Below are 15,737 nucleotides of genomic sequence, written 5' to 3' on the forward strand. Positions count from 1 at the left end.
CTCATGCACACACACGCACTCTGCAGCAACTAATTAGTCTTTGTCTCCCTGGTTTTGTATATTATTACTAATGTCGGGGGCCTGGGGCGTTGTTCTGCGAGCTCAGCAACTTTCCCGCTGCATCAAACCCCCAGAGTTTCCAGGGAGTTGTGTTGTTAGGGTATCCGTTTAGATTATTTTCTATGTATATTTTTTGATAAAATATAGTGATGACAAAGTTAGAAAATGTCAAATCAAGCCAGTTTATTTATATATTACCCAAAATCAGTCCAGAAAATCTCATTACGTTTTACACGCAAACATTAACACATGTTCCTGACCCACTACACCCCACAAATAGCATATAAAGCCAAAAAAGTTTGGGAAACACATTGAGGGAGACATTTTAAAAAGCAAGCCTCCATCCTCAGATGGCTGGGGTTTTATAGGTGGAATGAAATGAACACAAAGTAAGAACAACAATAATAGTCCAATGGGACCATTATAAGTCTCAGGAAACGGGCTGTTAAAGCAGTTGGGCAATAATAGGCAAAAATAGGGCAAGCGGAAGAACAGCTTCAAGATGTGTTTTGGAGTAGCATGCAGCTTGAGGAGAGCTTGAGAGATAGAGAAGGGCCATCTCTTCAAAAGAGTCCATGTGGACAGCAAGAGCAGCAGGGCGATTGGTCGGACATCAGGACTCTTGCATGAGAAAGGGGAGAGGGGACCAGTATATCGGTATCTCAAGAAGAGGTAAAACACATGTAAAGAATACCATACTGTACCAATCATATGATCAGGATTCTACTAAAGCCTCTAACCTTTAACACCAGTGTGTACAGTGTGTAGCAGTGGTACACATAGAGTCATTTGTTGTCATGAAACATTTTCTACATGTGCTCAATGGATCCTGTAATACAGAAGTGACCTTGCACAAAATTTAAAAACCACTTAAGCTGTAGAACCTTTTAGAGACTGACAGCATGTAAAATATAACAACAGATTTCCCAAAGTACATGTTTTTCTGTTTACTAAGAGAGATCTACGTTTTGTTTTTGTTTTGTTTTTATTTATAATGTATTCACCTGTCTGTGCTAAGATACACACTTTGAGGTTGCAACAGCTTTGGCGGATTTTTTGTAATTTAAGACGTAGCAGTCTTCTGTGTGTATGTTAAGATACGTCACAGTAACTTCAGTTACCGTTTGTTGTATCATCGTTGCTTCTTATTTTCAAAATGATCCTTGATCTTTTGTTTTGCAAAGTGTTTATCTTGAAAATGTTTTATCTTAAAACATAACAATTTTTAATATCACAGCTGTCAGATAAATCATATTGTTCATTAAAAGGGATTTAATTAATATACATGAATGAGCTGTAAAACAACCACTATTAGCAACCAAAGTGAGCTGCAGCAGTGTTGATGGAACAAACACCCTGCCTCACCCCTCTCACCCCAACTGTGCTACTAGGCTATGTATGGGAGGTGATAATTGAAATGAAAGAAAGTAAATCACACTTCAGCAATCGGCACAAATAATTCACATAATTAGAGCAAAGATTCTCAATAAACCTGAAGAACAAAGGTAATATCCAGTACCGTTATGCTAAATAATCACTGCTGTTATTTTTGTGCCTGTGTGTGTGTTCAGCAGCTCTCTGAACAGGAAGCAGTCTCGACGGCGCGATGAGAAGCTGCTCCCTCCCCTCCTGTCCCCCCTCTCTGACGACCCCCCTCGGAAGCGGACCTGCGACAGCGGTTCCTCTCTCAGCCAGGAGGGTGGCGCCGCCGGGATGCTGCCCTGCTCCACCTCCTCCACTTCCACCTCCTCCTCCTCCTCCTCTTCCTCACACAGACACAGGAGAGGTGAAAGCAAGGCGTCATCACACACAAGAAATGGCAGCGTAAGTGCCTTTTGCATCTCACCATTAACGTGCAGATTTTTTCTTTTTCATATAATAAATGAAGTATTCACACGATAGGCCTGCTTGGACCTAAAAATAATGCATGTCTCCCAGGTAGATCATTAGCTTTGATGTCTCACTGTCCACACTTTAATATACACTATGTTTGAGTGATAGCTGGCTAGTGGCATTATCTTCTCAGTGCAAAATTGAGTTTCTCGCCTGACACTGTTCCAAAAATAACTCTCAAGTTAATGACATGCCATTCTTAAAATGTATGAATTTACAGCATGACAGATCTCCAATGATGTGAGTCATGCTTCCTTACCTGCAGTTTGAGTTTCAGGAGCAGAAGTCACTAAAATAGTGTTTTGTAGTACAACACAAAGTAAAACATTAAAAATAACAGAGCAGATACATAAAGCTCTGGTAACTTACAAAATGTAGCAGTAATTATTGAATATATAAAATATTATAAAAATATTAATGCATGGATTACTTTATGTTTTTGCTTCCTTTCAAGGAAAGTGTAAACAGCAAAAAATGTACATTTATCATATGGATCTACATCATATCTACACATGGTTCAAACCACTTCACAGTCCATTCAAAACAATGACACTAATTCAGCTGGGAAACCGTCATGAGTGTCAATAAGAAGCCGCCAATAAAGTTTTGCACAGTGGCACCAGCACACTAATATCAGCTACATGTTTTCTGCAGGAAGCCGTTAATGAAACCAATACATTGTAATACTAATTAACATGATTAAAACCATGGATTTCAATGGCGTCCCTTCTACAGGAAATGGATCCTCATGGCGAGAAGCCCTGCGGAGACAGTTACCATGCCAACGGACAGTCAGACTCGGAGGTGTGGTCAGAACCGCTGATGGAACCTGCGGAACCTCGCAGGCCGCGACTGTCATTCAGCGACACGTATGTAGAGATACAGTAATAAACATGCGCTCCAAGTTTATCATACATTCATTTTAAAGGTTATAACAGCATCATAACACTGATAAATCATTACACGTTATTTGTGGTGGATATTTACTGCAATGGGTTCATCTTAATGCCTGATCTCCTCATGAAGTGTGTTCAGCAACATGATTTATAGATATGTTTTCATCCTTAACCATCATTGTTATTCATAAGATTGTACATAACTCCCTTGATTTTCTCCATTTCCATTGTTAGAAGACAGCAGTTGTCTCTTCTTTACATTGGAGTGTGTTTTGTTCATTCCACTGCATACATGTGATGATGAGATGATTCATTTATAGATTTATTTAATTACACTGCATGAGTCTTCTCCCCAATAGAGTCATGTAAGACAGAGTGGTGATTTCTTTATTCAACATGAGTATAATTACTGTAAACTCAGTTTCTACATTGCAGTTCATTAATATTACATTACATTGAATTTGGCAAATGGAACAAAGGGAAATTGTTTTATGGTACAAAATAGGAGGAGTGCACTGCTTTCCAGTTTATACACTTAACATTTGCAGAGTTTGTGGCAGATGGTGAGGTGAGTGAAAGGCATGACAGCTGTAGCGCCACCGATAACATGAGATCACTAATGATGTCACTAATAAATAAATATATTCTCCATGATCTTATGTTTAGAATAATGTACACAAACATCCAAAAACAGACATGAAGATAGTCGTCCGAACCAGACAGACACAAATAAAAAAGAGAACATAAACACTGGTAGCAGCATGATGCGCCAAACCTTAGATACTGTTGCTACGACTGTCAAACTGTCCATTCTTATAAGAAACATATGCAATCTACAATGATAACAGAGGCAGATTTACCACCCTAAATTCATAGTAATATTTGAAACAGCTGACAACCATCAATTTTGCTGCCAACAGTAAGAGATTTTATCAGCTGTCGCTACTTAGCAGATTAAGCTATGATTGGACAATAACTGTTCGGGGGCGGGGTTTAATAAATGGTCAAAATATGAGCAGCTGCAGTCAAAAAAAGAGAAGCAGTACATTCATTTTCCATTAACTTTATGAATCACAGATCACACTCTGTTATCTGCAATGATTATGATGCGGGACCCACCTACTACTGAATATAATTTGGACCCAGCCCACTATTTCCTGGAATACTGGGAACTGAGTGCCCCCACGAAGACCCCTAATGCAATCTCATCTGTCTGTCTTAACACAGTTTGTCTTATTTTTACACACCTCATCTAATTTGAGCGATAATACCTCTTCTCGCTGTATTTTGGTGGTACTACATCACCACCGGTCCAGTTTTGTTGAAACCTGGAAAGATGATGCATGTTGTTACTTATTTGTCCCAAAGGGTTTCTGCATTATTCATGAAACAACATGTTTTGTTGTTATACTAAGGTTACACTAAGCCTGAGGTACTGTATGTATACCTAAGTAGGCTACAGTATATAACTCACCGCAAGATTCGTGTAACCAGTGATTATGTAAATCACTCTCACATGCAGGATATTGTTTTTTTTTAGATTTTGTGTCTGTGCAAACATGCTGTTTAAGTTTGTTTGTGTGTCTGTGCTGTTTCCAGAGTCCACAGTGCAGACTACTACATGCAGGAGGCCAAGAGACTGAAGCACAAGGCTGATGCATTGGTACGTTTTCCTGCTATTACTGTAAGACACAGGTTACACACACACATTTTTACCTCCACGCTGAAACACATGTAGGAAGCAAAGAGATGGCAGACAGTTAGATGCACAAAGATAGCAAGGAAATCATTTGAAAACACACAATATTAACATCTACAGTCCAGACTGTAATTATGTGTGTACTTGTTTAGATGTGTGTCATTGCTTGTGTGTGTGTGTGTGTGTGTGTGTGTGTGCGTGCACTGTGAGTCTCGGTAGAATGAAATTCTATTTCATATCAAGGACTGTACTGTATAATTTGTGTTATTTATTGCACCATTTGTCTCCAAGGGAACATTACATTCAAGGACTGAGGATGTCTGCAAGATTACACAATATCAAAAGAATTATCTGATCCCCTCCCGAACAATGAAATGAGATTTATTTAACTTGTTATTTGTCTTATGTTTACGTGTTGTTTCCTCCGATTTATCTGGGAATTTGCATCTTAGCAGGAGATTATTCAAAGAGAAGACTGTGCGTCTGCCACAATGCTGCTTATTCCATCTCTGTCTTATTCATGTCTTCTCTCATCTTCTTTCTTCTGTTACATTTCTTTTCATTTTCTTCAATATTGCATTTCTTCTCTTCTCTTTGCCTCTGATTTGTCTGTCTTTTCTTCCTCTCCGTCTGCAGATGGATAAATTTGGTAAAGCAGTGAACTACGCAGACGGCGCCCTCTCCTTCATAGAGTGTGGAAATGCTATGGAGCGAGATCCACTCGAGGCCAAATCACCATATACAATGTACTCTGAAACTGTCGAGCTAATCAGGTATGGATGGATATATAAGAGTGACATTGTCACCTGAAGCTTAAATGATAGTACGGCTCCTTACAGACCCACAGGTTTCTAATAAGCACAGTTTAGTAGTGTCGCATTACAGGATTGCTGCTGTGTTTCAGCCTTTTCAAAGCTGCCAATGTGTGAAGTAGTTAAGTGCAACTTTAAGAGAGCAAACCGAGAATAACAAATGACTGCTACCTCTGAAAGCAGACAGGTTGACAGCAGGGTGGTGTAGTGGGAGAGAGTCTTTTAACTGAAGGACTCAGGTTCAAGCTCTACTTGTTTGCAGTCATCAATCCTGCTGAGGTGTCCTCGAGCAAGACACTGAATCTTTACCAGCTGCAGGGCTGCTGATCCTGAGCTCTGGCCTTTGACCTCCCTGTGGAGGGAGCAGGAGGAAGGACAAGAATTTTTCCTACAGAGATCAATAAAGTATAAAGGTGTAACTCCTCTCCCTTGATTCACCTGTCACTGCTGAATTTCATTTTGACTGATTAACCACCTCGCTAAGCAATCAGACAGGGCTGATTAGGTCACTGGGGGCAGGAGGCAACAGCTGACCCCCTACAGCATTTTTTAAATACCTAATCAATAACCAAAGGAGACATTCATCCTTCACAGTGTCAGATTAAGCTAATCTGTAGCTTGTCTTGCCTAAGGGCACTTCAGCATGGTGAATGCTCGCTGTCACTGAGCTGAAGGAATTAATTGCCAACTGCTATGTCACTGATTTATAGTCTCTATGTTCAGAAAGAGTAGCGCAGAATAATTTTAACCTTGATTTTATAATTAAAAAGAACTGTCAGTATACATGTATTCACCACCGTGAAAAATCAGGTGTGTTTACACTTGGCTGGAAATGTCAGAAGATGAGTGATGAGCATCTCTCCTCTCCAGGTATGCCATGAGGTTGAAGAACTTCACCAGCCATTCAGCCACCATCGCTGAGAAGAAACTAGCTGTGCTGTGGTACGATTCTCTTTTTATGTGCATACATGTGTGTGTGTGTGTGTGTGTGTGTGTGTACAAAATACAATATGTGCAAGGCCGTATCCCCCATACCCCTCTGTGAAAATTTTGACTGAATGCCAAATTTTTTCTGACTACACCGCAAGATGGACAAAATGGACGATACATCTGTTGGAATAAGGAACGTGGTTGATGGCTTTTCCCCCCCGTCATCCTCACTGCTTAAAATGTCATTTACCTTCCTTCTGCTGCACGCCAATCAAGGAAACTTACATGCAAATTATGTAGTGCTGTTTAAAGAACCCCTGTCCATAATCCATAATATATAATGTTTGTTATTTGGATGTTGTGGATATCATCATGCCTGTCACCGATGTTGTACTGTGCTGTGTTTGTTTTCGTCAAAAAAGATCTCATGTGTTTAATTTAAAAATTACCTATTACTAATTAGTATCTCTTGAATCACATTTTGGTGGAGCGTGCCAGTGTCCTTGGCGGTCCTTTAGTAATTCTGGCAACTTTTAAATATTAAAAAAAGGCAAAAATACTGTATAATTTAATATACTGTGTCTTTTCCCTACAGTATATTAGTGCTGCCTCCACACTACCAGCCACATTCTGGTGGAGAAATCCTTTATTTACTAAAAGTAGTCAAATTGATACATATTGAACCTGAAAATACAGAAATAAAGCTATTAAGCTAATGAGCAAAATATTCATCTTGTGCAAGTTTTAAATTGCAGAAAGTAACGCTTCCCCTCAGGGCTGCCAACACCCCCAAATGACTGTTAGCTAAACCCCGTCAACCCGTTGCTACAATGCCTGTTTAGTTTTTCGTTTTTGCACAGCACATATACAGTTTACAGTGTTAGGACTAAACACGCTGTTTAATCCGTTCTTCATACTTTGGCTCTTGTTGTTGTGGTTTTGGAAGTGCTAGGAAAAAGGTCACCCTCCTTCAATCTCTCTAAATGTTGGCTAACGCTCTTACTATGGCCCTGTGCACACAGCAGGAACAAAAACTTGACAGGTCTGTCATCCCGTACGGTTGCTAGTTATGATTAGACACGCTGTAAGGGAAAACTTTTAATGAACAGTCAATTCCAAAAAACATGACAGAGGACATAACCTCACTGTCTTTAATGTTAGTTACGGCCCTGAGTAGGTGGGATACAAAACTGTAAAAATAAAAGAGGCAGCACATGAAACAACATGAGCAAAATTAACACATCATTTTCTCGTTTCTTTTAATTTTCCTCTGCTTCTTCCTGCTGTTCCTTCCTGCTGTTTATGATGTGACATCACAGCAAAATTTGTCTCTCATGACTGTATTTGTTTGACTTTACAATCAATAATAAGTGAGCGAATTTCTTTCTTAACTCCACCAGTTTTTTATATACCTCTGTGTGAAGATGTGGGTTTTTATATGTTCACATAATAGTGTTATAGATTTCCCACATTCTTTACTTCACTGAAGTTCTCCTTAATCCACCAGGACTTGTGGGGCATGTTTGAAGTCCGGGCACATTTTGTGTGGATGACATGAAAATAATATTGAGGATGGAGCTTTACAGGGAATTTGTACAGAGGCTTCATCTGTCTTTTAATTGTTTTGTTTCCATAGTAACCGCTGTCTGTCTCTGCTGTATCTGAGGATGTTCCATCTGAAGAAAGACCACGCTGTCAAGTACTCACGGTCGCTCATGGAGTACTTCAAGGTAACGCACACACACACACACACACACACACACACACACACATTACGCACACATGGACTTTATTTCCTTCCTCTCTCATTTGCTCTCTCTATGGTTGAAAAACACACAAAGCCAATTACAATCCCTCAAATACATTTCATATTCATTTTCATGGTGCCTGTGCATTAATTTTGCATGGCGTTATTAAAATCCACTCTTTCTCTTTTAATATTAATGTATTAATTAGCTCCATCAATCATCACAGTGGATTGTTAGGGTTTAATGTGCTTGTTTTGATTAATTATGTTTAGTTTAATTAATTACTGAGGATGTCATTATCACAGTGCAGCATTTGCATTGATGGGATTGGATTTCTGGGAAGTGGCTGAGTGGGGGGTTTAGCTGTGTATGTGTGTGCAGGCTGTGTACATACAGCAAGTGTTGACAGGAAGAAAAGAAATCACTGAAATCAGTCGGAGCAGTTCATTTTAAAAGAGAAGCACCAAAAACAACAACAACAGTCTAACCAGTTCTGTAACATACTTATCCACATGACACATTAATGTGCATTTTAAGTGCATGTCACTGAATAACATTTCATCCTTTATAATGTTTAGTGAAGTTACACACAAAGGGCAACTTTGTGGCTCAGTAGGCTAAAGCTCACATTATATAAACTAATATTTTAACCATTTAGCTGATGCTCTTGCGTTTCATGGTTTGTCATAACACTGATGACTAAATGAAGGGTTTCAGTTGAATATATGAGTTGGTAGCACTTTATAACAAGGCATCCTTTATAAAGGGTTTATAAGTAGTAATTATTATCCTTATTAATTATAGTTAACTATAATAACTATCTAAAAAGATGCATCAAATGTCCTGCTGGAGCAACATAAACACCAGCAAAAGGAATTTTTGAAAACCTGGCAACCAAAAAGTTATTCTTACTGATGGCATATACAACTATACAGTATTTAATGAAAAAAGAAAAAAGATATTAATCACCATTCATTTTGAATGTAATTTAAAGCAAATACATGATCGCTTCAAAATAATTTTTATGACATTTTGTACCTTGTTATATAACATAGCTGAAAGCCTGAAAATGAATGAATCAATGTAAAGTAAGACTTCTGGTGTATGTTTTTCTTTAATTTAACGTGTATTTTTGATAGGGTCAAGTATGTAGCATGGACCGATGCCACATACCACAGCATGTATAGCTTAAGCTAATATGTCATGTCCATCCCTAGATGGGCCTTTATACAAATACACTAAACTCAGCAAGAAAATATGTACAAAACAGCACAAAACACTCTTCTCTTCCCTTTCTTCATTCTGTTGTCTCTCTAAAAGTATCTGACCTTTATAATACTATAAGACTTTAAAAAAAACATGTTTTAATAAATGTGTCTTTTTGTGGGCCAGAATTCAGCCAAGAGTTCCCACCAAGCACCTTCTCCTTGGAGGACCAATGGGAAGTGAGTACATACACACACACACACACACACACACACAGTATCACCCCCTTCATTCACATACTGCAGATAATTGAGAATTTATAATTCACCGGAGCTCTGCTGCAAAATACCATGCCGTCCCTGACAGCCACTTGCTCAAACAAACCCCTCAGGAAGCAAATAAAGGGATTGATTTGTTGTAGATGTGAGCAGGAGAAGACTGGAGGGGCTGCTGAGTGCCGGGTGAGAAGGAGTGATGGAGGGAGTGATGATAGATGGAGGAGGAGAGGCGTGGAGGAGCTGTGGATGTGAAGCTAATGAGTTTGGACAGCTCTGACGCTGCACAACAGCAGGACTGGAGCTCTGTGTGTGTGTGGTGTGTGAGAGCCGCACTGAATAAGGCACAAGTCGTTGGGTCAGCGAGGGTCAAGGCCACATCACAGACATTACATCACTGCCAGAGCCACACACCCAGCTGTGCAAGGCAGGGGGAGTAGTTTGTACTAGCATGACTAATGTTACCACACAGTGAACACCAGAAAGGCTACACACCCTCTCACATTCAACACTTTTCAAATCAAAGACTATTAGTTTCTCCTACTATTTTATCACCCCACTCTGTGGTTCCCCTCAGCTCTACGGAGCCTTTTAGTGTCTTATTGTTTTCTTTTTGGGGTCTGCAGTTTTGGCTCACTGTAACCACACTCCTAAGTGTTTCTTTTTCAGCCACATAAGGCAGCTGTTGCCAGTGAAAAAGCTCTGATAAACTCACTGTACACTACCTGCCCAGCACCAAACAAACAACAGACAAAATTAGCAACTAGCAGCTAAAGAGCCAGGTGTTTTTCTCAGGAGTTGGTGGAGACCAAAGCAGAGCTAAAAGGAGAGTGAGTATTTGACTTACAGGTGAACAGAAACACAACTCCAAATGAAAGCTAATGTTTGTTTGTGTCTACTGGATGTGTAAATAGGCAACAGTTTGCTAACATGCTATAACAACTTTATTACGTGACAATATGTCAGTATAATGTTCATATTTTTTGTTTCTCATAGTAGTATTTTTTTATAATGTTCAAAAAAACATATTAAACCAGCTTTAGGATCACATGTTCCATGAATCATGTTGTTTCTGTCACAAATATGTTGCTTCTCATCCCTTTTCTCCTTTTATGGCAACTTTTACTCTCCTGAAGAGGATTAATATGTGTTTTTTTCCCTTTAACAGCTTATCTCTTGCTCATACTTAGAGCACTGTGTCTTCCAATCAATAGTTTTCTCAACTGATCCAACTTGTGATGCATAATTTGAAATGTAATTTAGAGTCAGGGAGAATCTGCAAACCTTTTTATAGCATTGTGTGTTTAAAGCAAACAGTTGCTTATTATGCATCAAGCAGACAACATGAACAGGCAACATGAGAATTCATTCAGAGTGTTTCTATCCGATATTCACTGTTCTTCTATCTCTGTTTTGGTCTCTAATAACTCTGGCTCTTTTGCTGCTCAATCCTCTACTATTTTTCACCAGCTAGTCACTAAATTTGTCTGTCTGCTTGGTGCTGGGCAGGTAGCAATGGGTTTATTAGAGTATTTTTGAAACCAGCTGCAGCAGTCAGCAGTGAGAGTGAACCAAAACAGTAAAGACATGAGATTTAGACCAAAATAATGAGCTGAAAAATGCTAAAAGACTCCATAGTGTTGCGCTAAAGAGGCGAGTGATAATTCTCTGTGGGTTCATCACCATGAGTGACCACTTTCACATTACACACAGTCATTCCAACTATTTTTATTATTTCAAAAAAGATTGGAGCAGCTTTAAAAATAACAAACTATTGAAGACAGTATTTAGCAGAAACACATTTGACACCAGTGAGTCTGTTTGGAAAATCTGTTCCCACTTGGCACTTTGTTGACAGACTTTAGGTGCACACCTTCCACTTTGGATGTTATCAAGTAACTCCCAGCCCTCCCAGCATACAGTAAGTTCCTGTTTATTTTCATATGGAGTTACAGGGACTCTCTTGTGTGTTCCAGGGTCAACGGGACTCCATCTCCCCTCTCACTCAGCCCCTCCCCAGCCAGCAGCGGAGGTGGAGGAGGAGCAGGAGGAGGATCCGGAGGTGCCCCGGGCTCGTCGGGCAGTGTGGCTATTCCCCAGCGGATTCACCACATGGCTGCCAGTCACGTTAACATCACCAACAACATCCTGCGGAGCTATGAGCACTGGGAGACGGCCGACAGACTGGCCACTGATAGCCAAGGTAGGACTACAAAACAATTATGTTTGGGCCAAAAAAATGAAACTATGCCTTCAGTATACTCTACTGACCATGAAATATTACTTCAAGTAAAAACCCATGTGTTGATCTTTTTAAATTTTAGTACATTTTCAGTGCTGTGGTGTTTTTACACTACACTCCCCAGACATCTGTGGATGAAATATAAGGTTCAGGAAGTGGTGCTGTGTTCTTTGTCCATTTAGTCATAGAGTCTCTGCTCATGCTAACCCCTGTCAGTTTTCAATGTAATCCCCAGTATACTGCTGCTTCTTCTTCAGTAATGGTAAAAACCTGTGCTCCAGAGGTTTTTTAACACCCACCTGACAGTAGGCTCTTAGAAAAGCAAATGTAAAATCTTTTATGAATTGGTTACTAGCCCAGTGACATTGAGTAGCCAGAGGAATATTTATGTCTATAAAAATGAAACTTATACCACCAAGTAAGAAAAAAAATACAAGAAACAGTTGACAAGAGTCAGACAGTACTTAGCTCTTAATACATATTATAAGGGGAATGTGGTTAAAAAAAAAGTAAATAAAGCTAAAGATCCATGGTTAAAGTTGGATTTCCACAGTATAATAAGTTTTACTACATTTTATTACTTTTCAGACATTAACATAGTTTGTGAAGTGCTGTAAATGAAGGGTTGATGTTGTGGAGGTATGGATGACTGACTTGACTTTGCCTCCCACAGCACCATCAGAGAAGCATCTAAACTGTTGTTGTGTGTTTGATTTCAGCACAAGCAGCAGCTGTTAGTAACTGTGTCTCTCCCTCACCCTCCTGTAGAGTTCTTCCAGGAGCTGGACTCAGTGATGGAGGCGTTGAGTCAGCAGAGCAGCATGACCGAGCTGGTCCGATACATCAGGCAGGGACTGCACTGGCTCCGCATAGAGGCTCACCTGCTGTAGGGACTGGACCAGAGCCAAACTTAAAAAAAAAATAAAAAAAACAAGAAAGAAATGGGCCTGGGAGCTAGAACTGGGATAACAAGATAACAAGTGAGATGAGACTCAGGACGATGCTTCAGTTCCCACTGGGATCCTTCAAATGACCCGACACCACCCACGGTAAAATAATGGCACAGACTGGGTGGATTAATTGGGCTGAAATTCATCTGCAATTAGGAATGAACAGTAACTAAGTTTGGGAATTTCAACTGTGATTCACGGAGTACAAATTAGCATATTATAAATTTGGCTGATGCTGCTGTTTGGAGAGACTACAATCAGTACAGGTAGCTTAAATTCCTAAAAGGACAATAGCTGGCTGCAATCCTCCCTGTTTCCCCGAATAGAAATAAGAATTAGAGAGGAACGGCAAATGTGTTTTTACTAAGATAGGATAATTTTCAAAAAGATATGTGAGAGGCTGATGTGATTAAGGCAGGAAAGGAGCCCAACAGAGGCTCATCTGCTCCAGCAGTGGCCTAGAAACGTGTCTGTGATTGGGACTCGAATTAATGCCTCAGGCTGATATTGATCCAAGTGGAAAAGTACTGGTCCAATCCATTAGATAAGGACCATGCTGGTAAAGGAAAGAGGCTTAGCTACAATCACCAGAGCTGAATTAATGGAGGCTGAAGCTAGTCCTCTGCTTGTCTTTCAGCCCATCTTTAGAGATGAATCCTCCAAGACAAACTCTGGCAAACAGAACCTAGAACCTGCCTGTGTTGTGCATCCCTTTCCACAACGTAATATTTCATAACATAATTAGTCACACGGATGCAAAATAGCATCTGAAGAATGCCTGCTGAAACGCCATCCTTTGTAGCTGACAAGTCAGTCAAATTTAAAGTTATAATCCTTAAGATTTTCATCATATCAAACAATCTTTATGCCATTAATGGGTGACATTCATTTATCTATAGCTATTAAATGTATTTACACTCATTAGTCATTAGTCATTAGTCAGTGGCGGAGTCTGCCATTCCCTTGCAGGATTAAAATAGCGTGCATATGCACAAGAGATTCACAGGAAACAATGATACATTGGACATTTGGACAAAATTTGGAAGGCAAAAGCTGATATTTCATGTAATATGTGCACATGAGCATCTAACAACTCAACCCAGAAGAGTAGACTGGTCCTGGGTATTCTGAAGAGGAAGCATGTGTCTGTCAGGACATATACACCTACAGTGATTTATAAAGAAGACATCACATTTGCAATGTGAACAGACACACAAGTTGCTTGACTTCTGTGTATTTCCGACAGAGTAGCTGCTCAAAGCAGATGAATTTAATAATAGTCTAGCTTTTGAATTAATGTGAAAATCACATATCTACTATCACGAAATTCTGTGGTTGGTCTGCTTTGCTTTCATACCACAAACAAACTGAACCAGAGTCCACTTGGAAATGAACCAAGATAGTCTGAAGCTGAGGTTTCAGTCTGGTCGTTTGATCCACACCAGAGTTTGATAGACAACTTTCAAACCACAATGAATGAACCGCATTAACTGGGCAAACACACCAGAATTCAACTTAACCAAACCACCAGTAAATGAACCAGGATGGAAATTTTAAGTATTACCATTTTAAATCTGGATTTGCTTTTTAACAATGGATTTTTTTCTGGTTTACCACAAGAAATCATACAATATGATATTTGAGTTTTGGTACCAATATTAAAACAATATATGACAATATATACAATACCAGTCAAAAGTTTGGACACACTTTCTCATTCAAGTGAATAGGAAAATGCATCCAAACTTTCGACTGGTACTATATATATATATATATGTGTGTGTGTTTAACCAGACATTCGATGCCAGTTTTCAATGCAGAGATATTTCCATCCAAAGACATATTGAGGTTCAGTTTAGAGATCTCTGAGTCAGGATCTCTTCAGTTTATCCCCTTGCTATCAAGCAATTCATATGTTCCCTGGATCAATAGTTTGTTTAAACAGATCTCTGATGTGGAGCCTCTCAGTAAAATTGGCTCAAGATAACCTTAACTTTAAGATGTGTTCAACAAGAGTGAGGATTACAAGACCTGGTCAAGTAGCAGTGCAGGGAGTTAACAGCTCAGCAGAACAAGCACTCAATTCTACTAGTCCTACAAATGAGGGCTTTCTTCCATCAAGTAAAGCAATTGTCTGGTTCTTCTCTTACTGGTTACAGGCTTTTGTGAACTTTCCCTCAGTTCTAATTCCCACAGTAACCCACCCAATAAAGTGTCAAACACTTACGGGGGGAAAAAACTACAAGATTCAGTATGATTTGGCTCTAATTAAGCCCCCACCCATGTGCAGATCAAGTAAACAGGGTGAAAATCTCACGTCTGCTTTTCTGCCCTGATGTCAAAATCTGTGCAACAACGGCGACTTTGTACAGCACTTAATGAGATCAAATCATCTGCAGGATATCTTGTAGTCATTTCCCAGCATTTGTTGTGTTGTGTTATTGTGTGTATATGTGTACAGATGATTGTCAAGTCTATTTAAATCATTACCTGACTGGACAATAATGATGTTTGTGTACCATAATGTAGAGACTGTGACTCCTGAAACAGTGTTTTTTTGTTTGTATGTTTGTGTCTTGTGAATGATTCAATGTGAATGAATGATGAAGTGAAACAAGTTAAAAGAGGGTGTGTGTGTGTGTGCGTGTGCGTGTGTGTGTGTGTGTGTGTGTGTGTGTGTGTGTGTGTGTGTGTGTGTGTGTGTCCATGCACAGGCTATGGCTGCATTTACACAGCACCAAACATCATCAGATTTTTAACCCTTTATGGCACATGGAAACAAAAGGTTTCTTCCTGTGCTATAAAGTCTTAAATTTAGAGTTGTTTTTTTTCATGGTCTCTGTAAATCCAGCTTATCAAGCGTGAGTTTTTAAGTTTTGGATCATTTGACCATCGCTGAATGTGTATGGGAAGACAATGCGTATGTGAAAAGTAATTTTCACTTTGACAAAAAAAGAAAACTCAAGTGCCTCTATTCGTGTCCAGTGGGAATTGCTCTATTTATTTAAGAACAAAGAATGAATCTA

The 15,737-nt window shown here is 39.4% G+C and overlaps 1 protein-coding gene across 1 annotated transcript in view; it reads left to right on the forward strand.

Moving 5' to 3' along the window:
- Positions 1 to 15,330, forward strand: part of aff2 (AF4/FMR2 family, member 2) — a 164,472-nt gene extending 149,142 nt beyond the window's left edge. Inside the window, exons 19-27 of the mRNA XM_042418617.1 lie at positions 1,635 to 1,884; positions 2,689 to 2,822; positions 4,449 to 4,512; positions 5,185 to 5,321; positions 6,231 to 6,302; positions 7,927 to 8,020; positions 9,431 to 9,483; positions 11,496 to 11,722; positions 12,530 to 15,330. Of these exons, the coding sequence (XP_042274551.1) occupies positions 1,635 to 1,884; positions 2,689 to 2,822; positions 4,449 to 4,512; positions 5,185 to 5,321; positions 6,231 to 6,302; positions 7,927 to 8,020; positions 9,431 to 9,483; positions 11,496 to 11,722; positions 12,530 to 12,651 (1,153 nt within the window). The 3' untranslated portion in view covers positions 12,652 to 15,330. The remainder of the gene's footprint in view (positions 1 to 1,634; positions 1,885 to 2,688; positions 2,823 to 4,448; positions 4,513 to 5,184; positions 5,322 to 6,230; positions 6,303 to 7,926; positions 8,021 to 9,430; positions 9,484 to 11,495; positions 11,723 to 12,529) is intronic.
- The last annotated feature ends 407 nt before the right edge of the window (positions 15,331 to 15,737 follow it).

This window comes from Thunnus maccoyii, chromosome 8, assembly GCF_910596095.1.
Source record: "Thunnus maccoyii chromosome 8, fThuMac1.1, whole genome shotgun sequence".
NCBI classification, from domain to species: Eukaryota; Metazoa; Chordata; class Actinopteri; order Scombriformes; family Scombridae; genus Thunnus; species Thunnus maccoyii.